Here is a 26,261-nt window from a genome sequence, read left to right on the forward strand (position 1 = left end):
TAATTTTAGTCTTTATACCTGAGTTTCTGGATCATGTTCTTTTAAATGAGTTATTGCTCATAAGTGTTCTTCTAAATGTTATGCACTCATCCTCATTATTTGTGGATTTTTGTTTTGTGATTTCCCTACTAGCTAGTATTTGTTTGTAATTCCAAGATCAATGCTTTTGTTGCTTTTGTGGTAATTCATGGACATAGACAGTGACAAAAAATTTGAGTGGCCCTATATGTATGTTCCTGGTTGAGGTCCAACAAGGCAACAGTCTGCCTTATTGTTTCAGCTGTCATATTATAAACAAATCTCTCTTTTATGATCTGTTTAGGGTCACATTTTTTTTTTAACAATTTTGCTTTCCATTGGTGATCTTGCTGTTTAAAAAGGCCCCAAACATAGTGTCGAAGGTACTGTTTGTTTAGTATTCCTAAGCACAAGAAGGCTGCCTCATGGAAAAATATTGCTGGAATGAATGCATAGAACTCAAACAAATGCTGTACTTATGACTACTGGTATTAGATAAGCTTTGCTCAGGCATGAGTTACACTGTTGGCTGTGAATTTAATGTTAGTGAGTCAATGATATGTATTAAATAAGATATCTTTAAACAGAAACATACATAAAAGAAGCTTGGGTATTGATCAGTTGATGAAAATGTTATGACCCAAGGCTCACAGGAACCTAACCCTGTATTTCCCCTCGGAGCAATGGTTCGTTCAGTGCTCGCGGTGACTTTATAAAACATAACTACCGTGAATAACGAGAATCAATTCTGTAAGTTAAAATTCTGGACTTCAGTAGAAATTCAGGAAGTGCCTCCATACCTGTTTATTGTAATTTAGGGACTTTTTGGTTGGGATGTATATATTTTTTATCTTAAATTCATTAAACTAAGCAAACAACTGAAATCATTTTGGTTCAGTCATCCTTTTAGAGCACTTACCATATGCCAGTAACTGTACTAGCTTTGAAGTATACAAACAGCAAGAAAGCCATAAAATCTTTTGGAATCTTTCACTTAGGGAAACATTCCATTTTAACCCAACTTATCTGACACCAACTGGGTATACTGTACTTGTATTCTGATAGTAATTACCTGGAATTAGTATAGACCCCACAGGTTAAAGGCAAATTTCTATGTAAGACTGCCCCTACTTCAGATGCCATCTTCAAGTTTTTAGGGTACTCAGGCCACCTGCACTTCTGACTTATTAATAAGCTACAAATTTGAGGATTCCCATGATTCCCTCAGGTCCAGTAATCCACTGGAATGATTCACAGAACTTCAGAAACTGCTTTATTTATTATTACAGTTTTATTTAAAGGGAGTGCATAGGGTAAGATTTGGGAAAGAGCACAGACTTTCTATGTCCTTTCCCTCTGGAGTCTGATGATGTCATCCTCTGGGCAGGGTACATCAATGTGTTAACCAACAGGAAGTTCCTCTGAGCTTTGATGTCCAGAGTTTTTCTGGAGTTTCATTATATAAGTATGATTTTAATTCATTAATACAAAATCGATTTCAGTGATCTACCTCAATTTCCAGGCCCCTCTCACCCCTGGAGGTCAACTTTCTGAAACTCCTAACCCTCTAATTGTGTGCTTGGTGTTTCTGGTAAACAGCTCCATCCTGCAGCTATTTGGGGCCCACCTTGACCTACCTCATTAGCATAACAAATATATTTCTGCTACTCTTGTTTTTATATTTAAAACTCTGTGCCAAGAACTGGGGATAAAGAGCAGATATATTTATTATTATATCACAAGGAGACTGTTTTGTAAACACTAAGAGATAAATTAATAGTTTGCCAAGTAGAGGCATAGGTGTTTATAAGGAGAGAAGAATATATGCAAAAAGCACAAAGGGATGAAAGAATTTGTGAGGAAGAAAATGTCGCTTAGTCAAGCCAGAAAGTGTCACCTTCAAATGGGAATGGTTGTAGGTGAATCCAGAGAAGTAGGCAGTGGTCAGTCAGATCATGAAAGGCTCTAGAAGCAAGAGATAGTGCATGACCCCCATACACATGTGGGCCTTGTAATATGTGTTTTAATAGAAATTTTCAAGTATACAAGGAGTAGATAGCATGATGAATTCCTATGTACTCATCACAATTAATAGCTGGTGGCCAAACTTGTTTTATCTCTTCTTCCCCCAGCATAGGTATTTCAGTGTATAATCAAAAATAATGAGATTTCGAAAAATTGCCACATCCCATTATCATACCTAAAAATTTTTATTAATAATTTTTAACATCAAATATTTTGTCAGTACCCAAATTGCCAGTTCTCCAGTTGTTGGGGTTTTGTTTTGTTTTGTGTTTTTGAGATAGGGTCTTTGTTGCCCAGAGTGGAGTGCAGGGGCATAATAACAGCTCATTACAGCCTTGACCTCCCAGGATCAAGCAATTCTCCCACCTCACCCTCTTCCCCCCACCACAGGTGCCTGCCACAACACCTGGCTAATTTTTTTTTTTTTTTTTGAGACGGAGTCTCGCTCTGTCACCAGGCTGGAGTACAGTGGTGCGATCTCGGCTCACTGCAACCTCTGCCTCCCAGGTTTAAGAAATTCCCCTGCCTCAGCCTCCTGAGTAGCTGGGACTGCAGGTACATGCCACCATGTCTGGCTAACTTTTTGTATTTTAGTAGAGATGGGGGTTCACTATGTTGGCCAGGATGTTCTCAATCTCCTGACCTTGTGATCCCCCCTCTTCACCCTTGCAAAGTACTAGGATTACAGGCGTAAGCCACCATGCCCGGCCCTAATTTTAAATTTTTTTGTAGAGATAGAGTCTCACTGTATTGCCCAGGTTGGTCTCAAACTCCTGGCTTCAGACAGTCCTGTAGTCTTCTAAAGTTCTGGGATTACTGGTATGATTCACCATGCCTGGCCTGCAGTATTTTTAAAACAGCAAATCAAAGAGACTGCGTGCCATGGCTCATGCTTGTAATCCCAGCATTTTGGAAGGCTGAGGAGGGGGGATCCTGTGAAGCCAGGAGTTCAAGACTAGCCTGGGCAACCAAGTGAGCCCCTGTTTCTATTTTAAAAAACAAACAAACAGGGCCGGGCGCGGTGGCTCACGCCTGTAATCCCAGCACTTTGGGAGGCCGAGGCGGGTGGATCACGAGGTCAAGAGATTGAGACCATCCAGGTCAACATGGTGAAACCCCGTCTCTACTAAAAATACAAAAAATTAGCTGGGCATGGTGGCGCGTGCCTGTAATCCCAGCTACTCAGGAGGCTGAGGCAGGAGAATTGCCTGAGCCCAGGAGGCGGACGTTGCGGTGAGCCGAGATTGCGCCATCGCACTCCAGCCTGGGTAACAAAAGCGAAACTCCGTCTCAAAAAACAAACAAACAAACAAACAAAAAAACAAATGAACAGCAATTGAGCAATTTTAAATTTAAAAGAATCTAGATTTTTGTAATTGAAGAATTGGAAGGTCTAGCACACTAGCTCTGCATTTCTTCCTTTATAACGATAGGGCCTTTGTCAAAGTTTTTGCCTAACTGCCTTTTTCATTGCTTTACCCTGTGGGGAACCTTGGAAATGATTTAAACAGGCATAGGTCTTAATAAGATTTCTATAATGGAAAAATAAGTAAAGATGCCACCTTTCTGTAAGGTATAAAAACAAAAACAGAAAAACAGTAACTAGTGGTAAGCTCAGATGGATTTGATCAGTAATGTATCCACAGGAAGGCAGGGAGGGGACCGGTGAGAGAATTTTGCAGTAGTCAGATGCAGTAGTCAGATGTTCAGAGGAAGATACACTGAACTAAGGTCTGAGCTAAGGTCTCTGCAATATGACAGTTTAGAATTGTAAGAGTTGAGGGACAGAATTAATAACGTGGTGAGGGCACATTAAAAATAAGATATTTAAGTGACTGGTAGATAGTTGGGACGACTGGCAAGACATGAAATTTAGGATGAGCCACTTGGTGCTTGGGAGGCAGTAAATGATTTTTTCGGATCTTGAGTATTTCTTCACTTCAGATTACAGTATTTTTACCGTGGTAGAGAGGAATACAACCAATTGTTGTTGGATTCTTACCTGAGAAAAGTTAGATATAGCTAAAAGTGTTTTGTAATACAATGGTTTTTCTCTAATTCTTCTACACATAAAGTTTGAGAATTCTCAAACTAAATTAAAAAGGGAAAAGAAAGACTACCTGTAATGTGAAAATTCATTCAAATAAGTCTCTTTTTAAGATAAGTCTCAATTCCTTCAACTGAGGGGTTAGTAGAGAATTAATATGCTCCTGCCCACTTGGCTGCAGACTTCATTTACTTTTAATAATAAACCTGTATAATCTTAATATGTATTAATACATTGCCACTTGTAAGAATTATACATACAAATGGCATTTCAGGACCTAGCATCTAGTAAGGACCTTGTAAATGTTTACTAGATTTTTATCTAGGTCCTTTTAAAATTTAAGAGATAGTATTTGTTTCGGATTACATTTCTCACCTGATATTTCTCAACAGTGCCTTCACAAATATGAAATTTAATAAATATTTATAGGATAAAGAATAATTCTGGTGATTTTAAGTGCTTTATTTAAAAGGACTCTTTTTTTTGCTTAGTTTAAGGTGGTATCAACATCCTACAGAAGAAGAATTAAGAATTCTTGCAGGGAAACAGCAAAAAGGGAAAAGCAAAAAAGATAGGTAAGTTATATTGTTGAGCTTGTAAAGTGTTAACTATTTAGCACACTTTATATAAATATAGTTTTATGCTTTGATTAAAGAAACATGTCCCAATTATGTTGTAAGCAGTTGATAAATTTGAGATCAAAACCCATGAAAATCTAATACGTAGTAATATATACACACAAAATAGTGATTTTCTAATCAAGAATGGTTAACTTTATTCTTTTTTTAAATCATGAAAACAATATAGCCATCATACTAAAGAAAATTTAGTTGGGGGTTGATTGAGGAGAGACTTATAACCCGTATCTTTATCCTACAACTCATTAAAGATATCAGTTGGTTTGGGTTATTTTCCAGGTTTTGCTGCTACTGTGTGTTGTAGTATTGGGCAAACCTGCTTTTGGCCTTAATTTTTCTCATTTTAAAATTAAAAGGGATGGATAATATAACTCTGTAGGTCTCATCAGCTCTTGAATATTCTGTTCATGTTTAAAGTTTATGAAGAGAACTGTCTACTAATAAACCTCACAAAACAGACCATAGTAGCCTCATCTGTGAAATGGAAAGAGTAAACAAAACAATAGTCATTTTGAAGAATACTTTCCGCTTTAAAATTTTGTATCTCTATTTAAATAGAGTTTTTAGGGGAAATGTGTGATTACGTCTCTGAATGGACTTTGTTTTCACAACTGGGGATCCAAGAGGACTTCTTAGGGCCCCTGTGACTCTGAAATCATGACTGATTGACAACAAATTGTAACCATACTTTTCATATATATCATAAAAATGTTAAACTAACGTAATAAATTTATAGAAGCTAAAAAATTTTATTTCAACATTAATGATTATTTGGCATAAAATTGGAAATTTGAAAAGACTGTCTTTTTCGATCTTACTATCATCCTTTTTCACTTATCATTCCAAATATACCTGGAAGCTCATTGGAATATTAACAGTAAACCTTACTTCTTTTTATTCCAGTAGTTAAGTTCTTCAATAAAATAGTACCGTTCTACTTAATCCACAAAACAACCATGAATGTTAGCTAATGATGAGAAGCTATTGATCAGAGATGTTAAATTAGTTGCCCAAGTTCACTTAACTAGTAAGGTTATATACTAGTAACCAGAATTTGAATCCAGGTTAGTTTTTAGTTTTCGTTTCTTTTTAGCTGTTTCACTTCCACCTATTAATAGCTACCACGTTCGACATTTGTGAAATATAGTTAGTTATGTAGCGTCTTGCTCTGTCACTCAGGCGGAAGTGCAGTGGCACAATTCTGACTTACTGTGGCTTCGATCCTCTAGGCTCAAATGATCTTCCCACCTCAACCTCCTGAATAGCTGGGACTAGAGGCATGCAACACCATGCCCAGCTAGTTTTTTTAAAAAAAATTTTGTAGAGACAGGGTCTCCCTGTGTTGTCCAGGCTGGTCTCCCCTGGGATTAAGTGATTCTCCTGCCTCAATCTTCCCGGCCTCTCAAAGTGTTGGAATTATAGGTGTGACCCACTGCATCTGGCCTGAATTCTCATTATAATGCCTTGTAATGAATAATTCTGTTTTACAATAATGTTTTTCCGTTGAACATGCCTTATAGTTACAGAAAGATACATTAACATTGCTGCCTTGTTCCTATTAACAAGATTTATTGTTTGGTTTATCAACATGAATTTATTTTTACTGAGGCTTCCCATTTTGTTCAGGGATAAATGCAAAGTTGTTTTTCAATATTGAAATTAATGTTATTAAAACTTGGTTGAAGCTGGGCATGGGGGTGTATACCTGTAGTCCCAACTATGCAGAGGCTGAGGCAGGCGAATTGTTTGAGCTCTGGAATTTCAGTCCAGCCTGGGCAACTGTGTGTCTAAAAAAATACTAAATTGAAATCTTAGTTTATTACTTTCTATATGTTTGTCTTTAAAAATTAAATTTGGGAATCATACAAATGCACCTGAAGAATTTGTTTTCCTTCATCTGTAATTTTTAGTAAAAGCTATTCCAAGTGAGTCTTTCATGTTTCTGAATTTCTCATACACATAAATCTTAATATAATTCTTCAACTTTGACTTGCATATAGTTACAGGTCTGTTTGTATGTATGTATGTGTGTGTGTGTGTTTATACATGTCACTTCAAGGAGAAGTACACTTTGTCTTCATTTGCATTTATTCTTGTACCTAAAGAGAAAAGAGAGTAGGAGAAATGGGTGTGAAATGCTAAGCTAGCAAAAAAAGGTTTGTTGCAGTCACTAATTTAGGTAATTATTTCCCTGGTAATCTGTATATTCACATGATAATTTATATCCAAATTTTATAGTACCCTTTTAAAAACTACCTTTGAGTACTTTGCCTCCTTATTGATGAAGTTTTAGAAATTCTTTCTTTTCACTGTAAAATTTAAAATCTCATTTGTAATTAGTTTGAAACAAGCACTTGGATAACAGTGTAGGTAACTTGTTTTTTGTGTCACTTGTCTGATTTTTATAGGAAATATAATGGTCACATTGAAAGTAAGCCATTAACCATTCCAAAGGATATTGACCTTCATCTAGAAACAAAGTCAGTTACAGAAGTGGATACTTTAGGTAAGGGAAATCTTGCTAAAATGTTCTATAAATCTCAGTTTTATATTATGGTAGTGAAAGTACTCTCATTTTAATCATTAAGTTCATTATACAGAATATGAAATCTTTCTAAGAACTTAAAAGCTCAAATGACTTCATTTGAATTACATTTCTTTTTTTGTTCACCTAACTTGAATTATTTTTCCTATTTTCAGAAGAGGCTTACACAAGTTTGTTAAGTGTCTGTTTATTAGATTGAGGTCACAGTCAATTCTTATTATCCTAGAGTTCTAGACTTCCTTTTACTATTTATACCAGTCTGTTCTTTTCTAATGTGGCTTGCAAAACTGAATTTGAAATGTCAGGCTGTGAGCAGCCCAGGGGTTGGTGTGCCTACTCCTATGCAGTTGAAAATTTAAGTACAACTTTTGACTGTCTGTAAACCTAATACTAACAGTCGACTGCTGACCAGAAGACTAACCAATAACATTAACAGTCAACACATACTTTGTATGTTATATGTATTATATACTGTATTATTATAATTAAAGTAAGCTAGAGAAAAAATGTTATTAAGAAAATCATAAGAGAAAGTGAAGTGGAAGTGGATCATCATAAAAGTCTTCATCGTTGTGATACTCACTTTGAGTAGGCTGAGGAAAAGAGGGAAGAGGAGGGGTTGGTCTTGCTGTCTGAGGGATGGCAGGGATGGAAGAAAATTTGCGTATAAGTAGACACGCGTGGTTCAGACTGTTGTTCAAGGGTCAACTGTATTTCTGTTGAATTACCTATATTTAGAGTAATTCACTTTTATTCTCACATATAGTAGAAAGGAAAGTGGTTTTAGAATAATGAACTGGATTAGAAGTCAGAAAAGTTTACTTATTCAGGATTTACTTTTACCCATTTGTTATTTCTGAATAGGTCATTTAGCTTTCCTCCTATAAATTACAGTAATTTAGTATCTCAATTTCTGTAATTATATAATGACTACAGTGATTCTAGTTTAAAATGATATTTATATGAAATTATTTGAATCCTAGAAGGAAAAGGCATCTAAGGTGAAATAATTTAAAACACTGGTTTTTCAACTTTGGGATATATCAAAATCACTTGAGATTTTTCTGAAATAAAGATTTCCTACTCACATCCTTGGAGATTTAGTGAATCTAGAGTGTGTTTTGGGAATTTTCATTTTTAAAAGTGCTCCAAGTGATTTTGATTTTTGACCTGGGTTGAGAACCACTGGTTTATGTGATAAAGGAAATAAAATGATGCATGTTTTTTAAAAATAATTTTGATAATATCATATAAGGTGTCATTATGTAATTTGACCCTTCTTGGGTTAAATCATACTGCTATCAAAAAATCTTAAGAGATGTAGCATCTCATATAGGATTATTTTATGATACACAGTGGTTTCAAAATACGTGAAAGTTTATCATTACATCTGTAAAAGTTGAATGTGTATATAAAGGATGTCCTAGAACTAAAAAATGTCAGTGAAGAACAATATAAATCACTTATCTAATATCATTTAGACTCTTAAGACTGGTGATGTCATTCTCTTTTCTCTTTTTAACTATTTTACATTCAACATTTAAAACATTTAAAGTCACATTGACTTTTTGATTAGTAGTTGTCACATTTGTTTCACTACTTCTATATGTGCTTACTTAATATAAAATGTTCATAGACCTGTATAAATACAAGAAAATATAAACATTCTTTCTGACTTTTAGTAGTTTTAACATTTTTACTAATAATGTTTATTGAATAATTTGTTAGCTAATTAATTTTAATATCTTAAAATTATTGATTATCAGACATTGTTAGAATATTTTACTTGTATTACCTCATTCTCACAATTCTGAGGTGGCTAACTGTCAACAGTTTTTTTCAACTCATTAGGAAGAAGAGTTTAAAAACTTGGACAGGGTTACCACTGAATGTGGTACAGGCAGTCAGTGAGAACTAGGCTATTTTAATGAACTAAAAAAAATTAAAATTAGGGTATTATAGCGTTAGCATGTAGTTGATAGAGTATTTTATTTCACTTCTAGAATTTTGAGAACTAGTTGCAAATGGTACTCATTTATCAATTGGTCATGTAATATCAAGAGCATTTCCAGTTAATCAGAATAGCAGGGAGATGTTCATATATGTTTACAAGTTTATGTAATCATTTGTGAATGCATGTTGTATATATGTGTTTAGGTGAGAAAATAAAGGGTTTTCTGTCTTCTTTTGACTTCAATATTTTATTAAAAGGCATATATGTAATTGTATTACTGCTTGCACAAAGTATATAACACGGGTTAAATAGTCAAGGAAATACATAGTTTGTACTTTCATGGAATGTATATATTACTGATGTCTCAATAATTATTGTGAAAAATCTATCTTAATTTGTATTAGCTATTTATTATAAGAACCTTTTAAAGAGCATTAGAACTTTTGAATGTCAGTTGGCTGTTTGCTATGAATGAGTTCCATGGAGGAAGCCTCTATGAGTATGAGCAGGTTTGGAGAATTAGAATGCTTATTTCAATTATTGATGATAAAGTTGAAAACCTTAAATAGATTTTGGTCTGTCCTTCCCATCCACTTCTCTTATCTCCTTCCAGATAGAAAGCTCAGCATGGGTGATTTTTTTTTTCTTAGCAGCGGGTGGGGATTGAGGGCAAGCATTCTGCAACCACATCAGGATGAATCTTTCTGGTTTATGTTCAGAAGCTGTTGGTCAATCACAATTAGAAAACCTACTTTAGTAGGCCTGGGTGTGGTGGCTCATGTCTGTAATCCCATCTCTTTTGGAGGCCACATGGTAGGATGACTTGAGCCCAGGAGTTTGAGACCAGCCTGGGCAATATAGTGAGACCACATTTGTATAAAAGATAAAAAAATTAGCCAAGTGTGGTGGTGTGCATTTGTAGTCCCAGCTACTAGGAAAGCTGAGGTGGGAAGATTGAGCCCCAGAATCTGAGGCTGCAGTGAGCTATGATCATACCACGGCACTCTCAGAAAACATGAAGCAGTTAACCTAAAGTTAAAGTAAATTGAAGCAGATTAAGAGTTTTAAAATAACTCAATACAAATTTAAAAAGCAATCATAAAAGAATTTTGGATTATTAAAATGTTATGATCATCTTATAGAAATGGTATAAATTTTGGTTAGTTTTGATACTGTGTTCAGTAGGTCTTATTTTATGTGATATTTTCAAAATACTTTTTCTATAAGGATTACTGTATCTTCAAGTATAATTTTATTATATTTTATGACTAAAAATTGTCCAAAGCAATGCAGATCGTTTTATTATCTGCCATGAGAACTTCTGAATTGATGGTTATGTACGTGATTTACTTCCACAGTTTTAGGAGGCCTTCTAAAAAATGATGTTGATGTTGTGGACTACACTCTGTAGAAGTAAACCAGAATACCTATGCCTTATAAGAAGTTTAAAACAACTGAGATGCAACGGATGATGGAATTATATTTACTTTCAAATAATGTTAATTTCAGTGTAGACTCTTAAGAATGGAATAGTTTGTTGAAGGGTTATGGTTTTATGGAAAATCAACAGACATTTTATAAACTTTTCTTGTAGAACAAAAGAGGGTATAAAAGGTATATTTAGTTTATTATTTTCTTATTATTTTTTAGATGGAGTCTCTGTTGCTTAGGTTGGAGTACAGTGGCATGATCTGAGCTCACTGCAACCTTTGCCTCCCATGTTTAAGCAATTCTCCTGCCTCGGCCTCCCAAATAGCTGGGGCTACAGGCGCCCTCCACAATGCCCAACTAATTTTTGTATTTTTAATAGAAACAAGGTTTCACCACATTGGCTAGGCTAGACTCGAACTTCTGACCTCAAGTGATCCTCTCACCTTGGCCTCCAAAATGACTGGGATTATAGGCTTGAGCTATCGCACCCTTCCTAGTTTATTATTTTAATCTGTAGTATTTCACAGAATTACTAGTTTACAATTAGTACATCCAATAATTGTAAAATAAACTTTAACTCTTCACAAAAGTGAACAATGTAAGTAAAGTGGTTATGTTCTAGACTAAGTTGTTTTCTGAAGTTAGGGTATCATACATATTTAAAAGAAAACACTTATAATTTCTGAAAAAAATAGCTGTGTCAGTTAATATCAATAAATTGCAATCATACGTTACCAACAACTTAAATAACTTTTGGTAATCTTTTAAGGTTTATTTTAATTTGTGAGGTACTAAAATTTAGTTTTGGGTGCTGACATCCTCAGTCTGTTACCTGCATTTTTAGATTTATATATTTATAAATCTTATGTTGCAAATGAATAAAGTCTAGCATATTTTAATTATAAATAAATCCTCATAAGTTATTTATAAAAATTAAAGTGAAACATATTTTAAACCTTTTTTTTTTTTTTTGCAGTGTTACATTACTTTCCAGAATACCAGTGGCTGGTGGATTTCACAGTGGCTGCTACAGTTGTGTATATAGTAACTGAAGTCTACTACAATTTTATGAAGCCTACACAGGAAATGAATATCAGCTTAGTCTGGTGCCTGCTTGTTTTGTCTTTTGCAATGTATCCTTCAAAACATCATTAATATTAATTTATTTTGCAGATAACACCATTAGATCTCATCTCTGATTTGAGAAAGATTTTATGTCATTGGATAACTTTGCTTTATTGAAATTTTTTATATACTTGAAAATATTTTCAAAGTAATAGAGACAAATCATTTAAAAAGCTAAATATAAGAAAAATGCTAGTGCTCTCGTTTTTCTTTCTTATCCAAGTCTAGCTGCTTTCACCTTTTTTAGGCATTTCTTTTGGGAATTCCTTCTTTGTATTTAAATATTATGTGATAATGGTACTATATATATATTATTGTACCTTTCTTCCTCTTCCCTTTTCTTCCCTTCTCCCAAAATAGAGATAACATTTTGTGAAATTTCTAGTCAGTTTTACCATGTCATACTTATGAAAATATTATTTACAGCCAGGCATTAAAGTGTATTATTACCTTCCTTAAATAATTTTTTATTTTTGTAATTGTGGAAACTATGAACTCTTCCAAAGAATTGGTAGAACCTCAATAGTTCAGATACTTCATTTCTGCTTTTTCTTTCCGCATGGATATATCCTTCTGGAGCCCCCCCTTTTCTACACTTCCGGCATAGCTAGTATCCTGGGACTTTCTTCACTGTCTTCTAAGAATTCCCTCTATCCCTTTCTGGATTTTATGATTTCCTTTTCCTTGGTTTACTCTGTCTCTCTCTTTTTTTTTTTTTTTTTTGGCAGCGTACATTCTCCTATGGTGTCCTTAGAAAGGGTGCCGAATTGTCTTTTGAAATCTTGCTTGCCTGGAATTACCTCTGTTTTTTCTCTCACGCTTGATAGAAAATGTTGGCTCAGTAGAAACTTCTAAGAAAGAAATAGGTTTTCCTCAGAATCTTGAAGTCTCTTGAAAAATTGGTTGCCCTTTTGCTTTTTGTATATACAAAAAAAAAGCTTCATGTGTACACCTTCTGGAAGGTTTTTCTTTTTATTCTTTTGGTTTTTGATTTTTTTATCGATTGCGCTAAGTTTTAGATTTACCCTTTAAATCTGAAAACTCGTATCTTTTACTACTGGGAGATATTGTTTTCTCATTTTTATTAGAATTAAATATGTTCCCTAATCTTTTCTTCCTTTTCATCTCTTCAGAGACAACTTCTAGCTTTTCTCTGTTTGATACTTACTTTAATATTTCCGTGTACTCTCAAGGCCATTCCTTGATTTTAGTTTTAGGCTTTAACTATTGGCATTTTACTTTGGAAATAAGGATTAAGCCCAAGCATATCCTTGGGCTGCCACTGATCATTTTCCATTTATTTTATCTTCCACATGTAGTGATGTCATGTTTTTAGAACAGTATTCCATGTTTATGTTATGATCATGTAAACATTCACAGATGAATACTTGCCTTAATTTTTCATTTGCATTGTTTATTTGTACATGTCGTTACTTCAACTTCAAACTCTTCTGTTTTCATCCCCTGTGTTAGGACTTTACCAGTCTGTGAACTCATGTTCTTGAGTTATAGAAAATTGTTTTGAATTATTTTATTTGTGTCTACAGCCATACCACCTTGGACACACCCAATCTCATCTGAATTAAAGTCAGATTTCTTCTGGACTTTCGAATTCAGCTTCCTTGTTCTGTTCTGTTGAATCTGCTTTCTAGCTTCCAAAATTTTATTGCTTTTTCTCTTACTTTATTTATGTCCATAGAAGCAGATTCCTTTACCATCATTTCAGTGGAATTTAGGAAGAGATAAAAAGTAATTGATATGCTTAATCTGCATTAAAAATTTTTTTTTTAGAAATGGGGTCTTGCTTTGTTGCCCAGGCTGTAATGCAGTGGTATGATCATAGTTCACAGCAGCCTCTAACTCCTGAACTCAAGTTTTTCTTGCACTCCAGACCCCCGAGTAGCTGGGAGTACAGGCACACACCACCAAAACCAGCTAGATCTGGGAAGTATTAGGAACTGCAGTACAGACTTTAATCAGTCTTCCTATTTTATCCATTCCTCCCCACTGTGTATCAAAGGACCTTGTGTCTTCAGTTCTTGACTTTTACCAGGTTTCTGATGGATGAATTGGCTTTCTTATTGAGTTCCTCCCCTTGCAGATCAAGCACAGCAGAGAAAGCTGAAACCTAAATCAATTGGTTATTGCTTGTCTGTTCACTTACCATCTTTCAAAATTTTGTTGATTATTTATTTATTTACTTACTGTTGTCTTTTTCTATTCTCTGTTCATGAGGGTTCTGACTTTCTTATGTGGCTTACTTAGATTGTGACAATGAGCAGAGGAAGTGCATGTCTTACATCTTAATATTTAACTGGAGACTACATCACCGTCTTTTAAACCTGTTGAGTGGATATCATTTAAAATACATAATTTGACATTTCATCACCAGCGTACTACCTTTCTGTTGCCTCTTTTGGATTGATTAGTTATAATTTAGACTAGAAGAGCCAGAACAAAGTCTTACAAGTCAGTATCTTCACAAAGTATGTAGTGTACTAGGTAGAAATACTAATCATGTGTGTCAGTTGAGAAACATCCTTAGATATCCAGTGTTGCACTAACTCCAAGAGCAGATTTTAAATTTAAGCACATAAAATATTCCTGTTTAGTTCTATAGTATTAAATATGTGAAAATACCATTCAATCAGAATAAAGACCTATCCCTAGACATCGAGTCATATAAAACACATTAAAAATATTTTACCATGATAATTAGGACTAGCTGATTATATGTCATGTTACTTTTTTCATACTTCAATGAATTCTGATGATCTCCAAACTATTGCTTTTTTTCCCGTGCCCCAGAAACAAGGTCTCACTCTGTTACCCGAGCTGGAATGCAGTTGCACAGCCCTAACTCACTGTAGCCTTGAGTGCCTGGGCTCCTGCCCCAGCCTCCAAAGTAGCTAGGTCTACAGTTGCACCCAGCTAATTTTTAAGTTTTGTACAGATAGGGTTTCACTGTATTGTCCAGGCTGATCTTAAACTCCTGGCCTCAAGCCATCTTCCTGCCTCGACCTCCCAAAACACTGGGATTACAGGCATAAGCCACTGTGCCCTGCCACTATTACTTATTATTGAATATTCTTCACTTTCTTCATGGTTTACACATATGCGGGAATGCATATACTTGATATGCATTTTTATTTTATTGTGATTGAGCCCTTGATACATACCTACCAGAGAAGTTAGAAAAATATACTTGTTAATAGCTATTGATATTGTTTATGTGAGTAAATTTTATCTTTGATTTTACTCTATAATGCCTAATCATGTGAGAGCAAAGGTCCCACGCAGTCTTTAGCAGTGAACTGACTGCATTGTTTTAAGTAATGCATTTGTGAAAGGCATCAAACAGTAACATCTCTGCAGGAATCCTGTAGCTGGCTGTCTCCCTATCCCAGATGGACAGAAAGTGCTAAAGAGCTTACAGGCCAAACTACTTTCTGCCAGCTTTGATTCTCCACAAAGAGGGTGGGGAAGAAGCCAGTAAAATTGTGTGTATGCTTGGGTATGTGATTGTTTTTTTGATCAAACCTGTAGCATGAGATAAAGTTGCCTACCACCTTTAAATGCATATAGGAGTCAAGAATTAAATTTCAGCTATCCAGATTAACACCAGAGAGAAATATGTTTATAGCCTATCTTTTATCTTTAGTTATAGCATAACCTGTTTTTCCTTTCATACTGGATGGTTGGAATCTAGCAGAAGTAACCTCTATTAGGCAAACACATGTCTCCATTGATTACATAGGACAATAGCTTTGCTTAATTTCTTAGTCATACATAGCTCAGTTAATTCAGAAATTCTCTGCAGTTGTTACTGATGAAATGTTTTTTGTGAAGTGGTCCCCAAATTAGACACATAAAACTTTAAAAATCAGTTCACTTAAAAGGAAGACATTTTTTTCTATTTCCATGGCCTTTTTTTTTTTTTTTTTTTTTGAGATGGTGTTTTGCTCTTGTTACCCAGGCTGGAGTGCAATGGCGCGATGTCAGCTCACCGCAACCTCCGCCTCCTGGGTTCAGGCAATTCTCCTGCCTCAGCCTCCCGAGTAGCTGGGATTACAGGCACACACCACCATGCCCAGCTAATTTTTCGTATTTTTAGTAGAGACAGGGTTTCACCATGTTGACCAGGATGGTCTCGATCTGTTGACCTCGTGATCCACCCGCCTCGGCCTCCCAAAGTGCTGGGATTACAGGCTTGAGCCACCGTGCCTGGCCTCCATGGCCATTTTGTTTTATTTGTGCCATCACTTATATTTGACATACATAGGACAGCAAAGTTTTTCAAGATTATACAGAATCTTGAAAGTTCAAAAAGCACAGGAATGACTTTTAAAATTTATGTCCCTAAAACATTGAACTCTGAAACCTAGAACCAAGTCTTCTCTTGTCATCAGCTCTGCTTTCTGCTTCACCTGAGTTGTTCATTCATTTCAGCTATTACACCTGCTTAGAATCTCACTTCTAAACCCAAACTAATTCTCAACTCTACTCTTCTTTCCCATTTCTAATTCTATTTTCTCTGACCAAGTCTGTGTGTTCCAATTCCATTTATGTCAAGTTACATGATAGGGGAAGGAAAAAGGTAAAGAAAGCCTTGCAATAAAGATGGAGTATTTCTAGTAAATGTTTTTCGTGTATGATGGCCCATGAAGTCTTAGATTCACTGTAGAAATGTGTACTGATTTTATGAATATGAAGCATATCATTTTCATTTATGAAAAAATGAAAAGGAAAAAGGTAAAAATGTTGCTTGCAAAGCCAGAGGTCCTTTGGTGGAAGTAAAACTTTTAAAAATGAAAATATTCCACAATGCATAGATTTTTTTTCTAAGAACCTTTCTAAGAAATAAGCTGTAGCACAGAGAGTAATACTGAGTCAGTTTTGTGAATTTGAGTGAGAAGAAAGCTATTCTACAAAGAGTGATAAAGCTTCTCAGTAGTCCTATTATATTTGGTTGAAGGCCTGGATCATTAGTCACATTTCCACAGTGCTTGTATTTTACAATGTGGAGGTTTAAGGTACAAAACCCTATTATGTATGTTTTCATGGCTATGTAAAAATTTTAATTTTCGTTCGTTACCAGGCATACAAATTTTATTCAAAGCTAAAAGCTGTGACTAGTTTAAGTTAAAATGAATTCTAAAGTTTTCCGATTTAATATTCAGATCTGCATGTAAATTAAAGGTCCACAAATGTTGCATTTGTTTGCTGTGGCATATAGACAACTGCAGCAAACTAGTACAACTGAGTCACCATTTCTAAATTCCTTCAAAGTTTCTAAGTTACTATATTCTTTCATTTACAAAAATGTTCTGCTTTAGATTAATAAAGAAAAACAAGACACTATTAAACTGCATAAGATTTCAGTTCTAGTGAGAGAAGGAATGGAAACTCAAGAGTTACTGAATTTGAGCCAAGGGACGGGTATATAGTGTGTTATGTCAAAGTTTGCTTCTTGTATGAACTTGGAGATTTTTTTGGTGACACTAATGCTGTCATATTACTGAGATTTCAAGACAAAAACCTAGAGTTAAATAGGGAGTTGGGGTAATATGACATTTCTGTTTATTAATTTATAACTGAGTCTGACCTTTTTAGCTGCAAAGTGATAATGTTTTTCTGAAACTAAAATTTTGTTCTGAAAATAAAAGATTTTCTGAAATGAAAAGATAGATTCTTTTGTATTTTAAATAAAGCTTGTGTATTATGCTTTCAGAAATTTTTGGCTATTATTTCTCTTTACAGTCCAGTTAGGTTGAGGCTGGCTGTAAGCTTTTTTATGGAATGGCGTTTTAAACATGCACAGTAGTTTTTTGCTTATATTCTAAAGGAATTTTAAGTTCTTTTTCTCTGTAATTAAAGGAACCTCTGTATCTAAGAAAGTATGAAAAATATTTTAGTTAAAAATTAAGTTAAATATTTTTTAACATTGGAAGATAGGATCAGATTATTTTTAAAAGGTTTTTATTTAGTAGGTCTTATTCTTAGTTTTCAGTGTATCTGTAATAGATTCTTGGTATAGTTTCTAGGTTTCTTTGCAATATAGAATGTGAAGTATAATGTATTTTGAGTATTTTAGTTGCCTTATGGCAAAACAGATGTGGAAGATTTAATTATTTGAATAGGAAAAAAATAGGGATTTTATTTAATAGCAGTGGTCAGGAAAAGAATCTTTTTTTTCACAGAATAGAAAAGCTCAGTTAACATAAAAATCACTTAATTTAGTGGAAATGTGTTCTGTTTTAAAAAGATAATAATAAATCTGTGAACGTTTTTTGAGAAATCTGTTTATTCCATAGGATACTATTTATCATATTTGTATATGGGTAACAAAATATTTCTTCTTGGAATATGATCTCTATTTATTTTCTTCTGAAAAAATCATTGATAAGATATCTTTGAATAATCACAGGATGTTAGGGTATAGACAGTGTTTTCTTAATAAGAGAATTGGGCCTTTAAAGCAGTTTATAAATTAAGTTGAAACATAAGGTACTTTTTTTGATGGAGACGGGAGAATGTCTTGCTCTGTCACCCAGACTGGAGTGAAGTGACATGATCTTGGCTCACTGCAACCTCTGCCTCCTGGGTTCAAATGATTCTCATGCCTCAGCCTCCCAAGTAGCTGGGACTATAGGCACGTGCCGCACTGCCCAGCTAATTTTTTGTATTTTTGGTACAGGCAGGGTTTCACCACATTGCCCAGGCTGGTTATGAACTCCTGAGCTCAGGCAGTTTGTTCACCTTGACCTCCCAACGTGCCAGGATTACAGGTGTGAGCCACTGGACCCAGCCCATAAAAGTACTTTTATAAGTATATGTTATTAAATTGTTATTCTAAATCTGAGAGAAATTTACCATTTTAGACCTAAAAATTGAACCTGTTCATCATTTGGAAGCTTATCTTCAGCTTGAAGGTAAAAATATTTAAAATACTTTCTTCTGAGGACATTGTCCTACCCATCCTTGACTTTTCTGTTAGAATTTAATGTTTTTCTTTCTTGATTTGTTGAAATGTTTTGGTAGAATTTTCTGCTAACGGGCACATGTGAGATAGGTAACTATTTTCAGACTTTGCAGTTTTGAAAGTGTTTTAATTTTATACTCATCTGTTCTTGGCATTTGGTTGGATATAGAATTCTAGATTATCAATATTTTTCTTCATAATTTTGAAGGCATTGCTCCATTGTCCCCAACCTTGAAAATTGCTAATTAAGAATTACTATATCATGGTGATACTTAACCTTTTGCATATACCTGGTTTTGCTTTATTTTTCTTCTGAGGTAACTTACAGTTGTCTCTTGATTTGTCTTTTTCTGAAGATTAATGATCGTGTACCTCATGAACATCTCTTTTACTTGACTTTTAGTAGGCTCTTTAATTTGGAAATATCAAGTTTCGAAAATTTATTTTATTATGTCTTTGAGAATTTTTTCCCTCTGTCCCTCCTCTCCTATTTTCTTTCTGTGTCTCACTTTTGTTAGTCAGATATTGTATGTTCTGGATTGATCCTCTCATCAGCTTTTGTCTTACTTTTTTTTTTTCTTTTTTTGAGAGGGAGTAGTCTTGTTCTGTCACCAGGCTACAGTGCAGTGGCTCAATCTTGGCTCACTGCAACCTCCATCTCTTGGATTCAAGCAGTTCTTTAATGTTTTTAAAGTATTAGGAGAACAAAGTAGGCAAAAGAATATGCTACAGAGACTGCATATGGACCACAAAGCCTAAAGTATTTACTCTCTGGTCTTTTATAGAAAATGTTTTCCAGTCCCTTTTTTTAATGTCTGAGGATTCCTTTCATTTTTAAGAGATGACCACTAAAAGCTGATTGGAAGCTCTGTATGTAATTAAGGCTTATTTAGTTTCACTAAAGAATAACTTGGTAATACTGAAGCCAGCTTTATCTTAGGTAGCCCATAATGTCATTGTCTATTGGTCTTTTCTTTGAAGTCTTTTGGTTTCTCTAGAGGAGAATCTGTTAATCTCCTGCCTGGAGTGTACAAACCTGCTACACACGTTTCCAAGGTGAGTACTACCTCTGAGTGTGTAGACTTTCACTTAATCATCCTGTTTCCAATGCAGCTGACTAAATCTAAACTCCCCTGTGCCTCTGGTTTAGTTTCTTCAGAGGCAAAATCTTAGTCTTCTGCTGGAGTCAGAGTGGTCTGGCTGCATAGGAAGGCAATCAAGGTGGAGAGCTGTGAGTCCAGTTGCCACCTATATAGAAGTCAGCCCATACCACATCACTGCCTACATACATCTTAATCTAGTACCTCTTAAGTTAAATTATCATAGAATTTTAAAGATTTTTATTTATTTTTATTTTTTTGAGATGTAGTCTTACTCTGTCGCCCAGGCTGGAATGCAGTGGCACGATCTCAACTCACTGCAACCTCTGCCTCACTGCAATCCCTTGAATCCCTTCAAGGGATCCTCCTGCCTCAGCTTCCTGAGTAGCTGAGATTACAAGTGTGCACCACCACGCCCAGCTAATTTTTGTATTTTTAGTAGAGACAGAGTTTCACTATTTGGCAAGGCTGGTCTCGAACTCGTGACCTTGCAATCTACCTGCCTCGGCCTCCCAAAGTGTTGGGATTACAGGCTTGAGCCACTTCGCCGGGCAGAATTTTAAAGATTTAAATAAGATCAGGAATGGTATGATTATCTGTTTGTATTGTATTGGTCCATATGTTTATGTGTACATTGCCTATTTTTGGTGTTACATGTTAAATATTTAATTCAGTTATCTAGAAAACATCAAGTTGTTGCTGACTTAATCTTTGATTTTCAAAATAGCCCTGTGAGATTGTGGATTATAGTGGCTATATTTTGTAAATGAAGAAACTGAGACTCAGAGAAATTAATTTTCATGTGGAAGATCACGTAGTTTAGTAAGAGTAGAACTAGTACAGTGTTTAGCTGAACACTTTAAGTCTAGATAATGCTTTTTTTACAACTTTGTCACACTATAGTTTAAGATAATATATGACTGCATGGAAAGTGAATAACATTAGCAAGGATATATAGTAAGTTCAAAAGAGGAAAAAAATGGTCTCGGCAGGGAAGGTAATGGTGAGTATCATGAAGGATGTGGAGCTTTTGTTGAGCCTTTGATTGGGTATGAGGAAGGGAAAAAGGCAGTTCAGTTGATAGATTATGATCTAAGACACTGCGGTTATGACAATCAGGAGATGGTAAATACACTATTCTGATTGAGGGAGAGATTTGGGGACTACAAAATGAAAGCTTGAACGTGTGGGTGTGGCCAGATTATAGTATTACATATGGGTTATTGGGAGGTTTTGTTTTAATATGGAACTCAATAAATATTTGCTTTTTAAGATTTATCCAGTATGCAATATGAAGATAGAATGCAGGAATTATACCACTTTAGGCACTTGTGGTGTGGATTATAAAGTATTAGTGATAAATGCAAGATCATGCTTCATGTCTGAATTAGATTGCATGTAATTTTGTTTTCCTTTAGTGTTGATGTGTTTTGTAATTTCAGTATTCATATTCTGGAATAACAAAGTTCAGTGGTAGGTATAATTTGGGGGAGATTTTATTCTGATGATTCGATACCTCTTTTGGCCAAAGATATTATTTGGTTTTTCAGTGTAAGTAAAGATGTTGGAAACTGTCTCATTATAGATTCTAGTAAACATTTTCAGTAAAAATGAAGCAGTGTTTTTCAAACCTGGATTTAAGGCATTTAGGCTATTAGAGATCATGGCTGTATCTTAAAATCAGCCATGATCAGTTATGGTTTTGCAGTTTAACTGTATTCAACTTTCTTTGTCCTCTTCCAATATGTAAGTTCTTATAATGCCAAGAAAGATGGATGGACCTATATTGTTTGATACAAGTTAAGCATTACAATCCAAAATCTGAAATGCTCCAAAATCCGAAACTTTTTTATTACCAACATGACAGCAGAAGTAGAAAACTTTACACCTGGCCCCCTGTGAGAGATTACAGTTAAAATGCAGTCAATTTTTTTTTATGCACAGAATTATTAAAAATATTGTATAAAATTACCTTCAGACTGTTTGTATAAGAAATACATGAAACATAAATGAATTTCATGTTTAGAATTTGGGAGTCCCATTCCCAAGATATTATATACATGCAAATATTTTAAAATCAGAAACACTTGATTCCTTTCAGATAAGGGGTACTCAACCCATACTAGTAAAATAAACCACCGGCTTTGGATTCTTGTTCATCTGTTTGTTTGTTTTGTTTTGGAGAAGAGACAAATGAATAAATAACATGTAATTCTGAATATCCTGGAGTGAAAATTTGAGCATCTGTATTCTAAACACTAAATAGTGTTTTGTGTTCCATAAATTATGCGTTAAATGTTGAGGTTAGATAAAGTTTCTAAGACTTGTAAAATTTTCCCTAACTTTAAATAAAAAGTTGATCAGATTTTCTACGTTTTTTTTTCAGTATAGGAGATTGATATCATTTATTGTTGCAAATGTGCATATTGCCACTTTTATTTGTATCTTTATTGTTATTTTTTATTTTATTTGTTAATACTTTTTAAGTACATGTGCAGTTCGCTCAGAATTGTTATGTAGGTATACACATGCCATGGTGTTTTGCTGCATCCATGCTCGTCATTTATATTAGGTATTTCTCCTAATGTTCTCTCTCTCTCATCCCCTCACTCCCTGCTATCCCTCCCCTAGCTCCCCTACCCACCAACAGGACCGGGTGTGTGATGTGCCCCTCCCTGTGTCCATGTGTTCTCATTGTTCAACACCCACTTATGAGTGAGAACATGTGGTGTTTGGTTTTCTGTTCTTGTGTCAGTTTGCAAAGAATGATGGCTTCCATCTTCATCCATGTCCCTGCAAAGGACATGAATTCATCTTTTTTATGGCTTCATAGTATTCCATGGTGTATATGTGCCATATTTTCTTTATCCAGTCTATCATTGATGGGCCACCTAGATGTTCTAATTTTAAATGAAAAACTACAATTTGTGTGGAAAAATGCTTTAGTAGTCCTGTTTATTTAAAATCAGATCTTTTGTTCTTTATCATTTGCTTTCATCTTTTTCACACTTAATCTGGCCTTCAACACTATTACTTTTTTTTTTTTTTTTTTTTTTTTTGAGATGGAGCCTCACTGTCATCCAGGCTAGAGTTCAGTGGCATGATCTTAGGTCACTGCAACCTCCACCTCCTGGGTTCAAGTGATTCTCCTCCTCATACTCTCGAGTAGCTAGAATAACAGGTGTGTGCCACTGTGTTTGGCTAAGTTTTGTATTTTTAGTATAGATGGGGTTTCACCATGTTGGCCAGGCTGGCATCAAACTCCTGACCTCAGGTGATCCCCCTGCCTCAGCCTCCCAAAGTGCTGAGATTATAGACATGAGCCAGCACAGTCTCAACACTATTACTAAACGATTATTATCTCTTACTAATCATAAATATAGTGAGGTTATGCTTTAAAAATTGCACAATTTTAAAACTACTTGTGTCCTAGAGTATTCTATGGATAATGCTTTGTTTTCTCCTATGAGGAGATGAGAAGTTAGAAAGTTTAAACAAGGAAGTCATAATTTTGTAGTTTTTCTTTATTAAACTACCTCAAATAATAATGTAAAGTTAAACTATAGTATATGTATTATTTTGGTTAATTATAAAATTATTCCAAGGTTTAGATTATGTGGGACAATTTAGATGGATGCTTTTTTACCTTTTTTTCTGCCTAACAGATATAGCTGGCTCCTATCGGAAGCATGTTTTCATTACAAACAATTTAGTTTTACCTAATCAGATGGGTTTGCATTGACGGTAGGGCAGGTCCTACCTATATGTTCCCTAGCTGTAGACTGTTGATTACTATTAGGATCCTAGTATTGCAATACTAGGATAATCTTTCTAATTTTATTTTGTTTTATATTTTTGAGTCAGTGTTTCTCTTGCCAGCCTGGAGTGCAGTAGTGTAATCATGGCTTACTGCAGCCATAACCTCCCAGACTTGATCGATCCGCCCACCTCACTCTCCTTTTTTTTGTTGTTGTTTTGTTTTAAGAAACTCTTTTTACTGCAGCTGTAGACTACCAATGTTTGTCTGTGAGATAAGACCATAAATGAATGATGTTCCTATAGAAAAAGAAAAGAATAGTGGTAAGTTGTATGCAATTAAGTGGTAGAAAGTTAGAAAAATTCACACTTTTTTCTTAGGATTACATGGAAACTAAAGGTGCTTTTGTGAAACTCCCATTAATCGTCTTAATTGAAATTGGCATCCTATAAATTTGACAATCCTACTTTACCTCGATATTACAGAATACTTCTGCAGTGTCTCAGTATGCTTTTAATGTTTATAAATGAATATTTGTAGTTGTTAGCTAAACTAGGGAGAAGATTGACAAATATGTTTAGTGCAAGTTTGTAAAATAATGTTAGGTGATTTTAGAAAGAATTTTGAAGAAGTGACACATGAAAACATCACCAAATACTGCATCATTGCTAAAAAAGAACTTGAATATAAATATTACTCTTTATACTATACAGAGATTGTTGGTTTTGCAAGTTTATAGACATAAAGATTTATATTCCTTGTTATAAAAATAATTTAGCTTTCCCACAATGCTAAATACCCTGGACAAACTGTCTATTATGTAGATTAGCTTTTTATTTTATTTTATTTTTTTTACTTCAGTAGAGTTTCAGATTTCTTTATTACTCTGTAACCAGAGTATTACGGTTAAATTTAGCAAGAGGGTGTTGAATATTTGGGGGCAGTATGTGAATATTTGTTGTGAAGTATTTTTACATATTACATTAAAGAAGAGAATTGTTCAAATACTTGGCCATTATATGTAACTTTGAGTTATGGTGAATGTAAGAAGACAGTCGGAATGAAAATAACCTACTGGTAAATAAATGTCTTTAGAATGTGTATGCTGAAGCTCTACATAAGTATTTTGAGGTCCTAAATCATATTTTCATTATAGCAAATATGTTAACCTGCAGAGGTCTTTTTAATCAGAAAGTTCAAGGGTTATCATCTAGCTTTTATTATCTGATTTCGTATTGTCTTAGAAATAAACTGGTACTTAATTTACAAAATAACAGTATTATAAGTAATACCTTTATAATAGTCCATAAAGAGATATATTAAAAAATTGCAATCAGTTCCCAGTACAGTAATTTTTAGATAGTAACTCCAACTTAATGTGGATTGTGTTATAAAATGCTTGCAAATAAAATAATCCTTTCTTAGAGAAATAATGCTATCTATATATGATGTTCCTATCCCTACCCAGGCTAGCCCATGAAAGTTGATTTGATCTATAAGGTAGCATGTAAGACCATACTTTTTCAAAGAAAATAATGCTATTACCAAATATGTAATTAGGAAAACAAAGTTGAGAAAGTATTTTATTTATCTTGAATCATGGTATTTGAGAAAAAAGCAGAGATTTGTGTGAAAAGGAGATATTTTCTATCACTCATTATTCTGAGGGTCTGGTTGTCCCAGGAATTGGTGGCTAAAGATTGGCCGTTCCTAGACATGGTGTTTGTTTTTACATTTTAAAGGGACACTAGCCACTTTTAAGCCTTAGGAGAACAAAGTCTTAACCTTTATAAAACCCAGAAAATACTTTATATTTACAAAGATGAGTAATAAATAATTTTCACTTTATCTATCTCCAGTAAAAACAGGTCTCAGACTAGAACTTTTTCTAAAGAAGTTGATTGTTTTGGCCTTCAAGTAAATTATCTGAGGTAAAGTGTTGTTATTCAAAACTTCTAGTTAATGATTAAAGCACAGAACTAATACTATTTCAGCTTACCTAAACTGTGTAAAATATTTCTATGGCAAGATTTCCTTATGGCTTGAGCACCTACTATGTGCCAGGCACTGTTCTTGGTAGTCTGACTACAGCAATAAACAAGAGACAAGAAGCCTTGATCTCTTAGAGTTTACATTCTAGTAGAGAGTTACTTCAAGTTCCACTTGAATAATGTTAAAAAGTTCTTCTCATTATCTTCAGGTTGGTTTACTTTGAGGTACATGCCCATAGCTGAAGTGGCTGTAACTCTACATTTTTATCCAGTACCCTAGGTACCATAAGAATAGGAAAGCATTAATGACTATATTAGCCGTTTTTAAATAGGTCAACAAAAGACAACATCCTGTTAAGAAGCAGTAAGAGTTCTTATTTTAGCCCAACCCTTCCTGAATAAGGATTCTTCTGATTATGAGAATGTCTTAATTCTTTACTTCTGTCAGGGCAGTTCTGTTTTGAAAATTTTCATGTGTTACTGCTAAAGGCACCATATTTACTTAGGAGCTGTGTAGAGTTTTTTAGAGGCAATATAATCAATTGATAGGCACACACATTCTAGATCAAGACTATCTAGTTTTAAATCTCAATTTCCTTTAAACTAGCTGTGATTTTGAGGTTTTTACGTTTGCCTCTCAGCCACAGA

At 34.5% G+C, this 26,261-nt stretch overlaps 1 protein-coding gene across 7 annotated transcripts in view; it reads left to right on the forward strand.

Annotated features, from left to right (window-relative positions):
* TMEM161B (transmembrane protein 161B) overlaps window positions 1–26,261 on the forward strand; it is a 76,308-nt gene that overhangs the window by 36,582 nt on the left and 13,465 nt on the right. For 4 of the 7 annotated variants that reach the window (XM_035291231.3, XM_002744775.7, XM_008991843.5 and 1 more), the window contains 3 exons: window positions 4,582–4,665; window positions 7,137–7,234; window positions 11,635–11,791. In XM_035291231.3, coding sequence (XP_035147122.1) covers window positions 11,727–11,791 — 65 coding nt within the window. In that variant the 5' untranslated portion in view covers window positions 4,582–4,665; window positions 7,137–7,234; window positions 11,635–11,726. The remainder of the gene's footprint in view (window positions 1–4,581; window positions 4,666–7,136; window positions 7,235–11,634; window positions 11,792–26,261) is intronic. The other 3 variants (XM_078365240.1, XM_035291233.3, XM_035291240.3) reach the window with 1 other exon arrangement.

The sequence above is a fragment of the Callithrix jacchus genome, chromosome 2 (assembly GCF_049354715.1).
Source record: "Callithrix jacchus isolate 240 chromosome 2, calJac240_pri, whole genome shotgun sequence".
In the NCBI taxonomy this organism is placed as follows: Eukaryota; Metazoa; Chordata; class Mammalia; order Primates; family Cebidae; genus Callithrix; species Callithrix jacchus.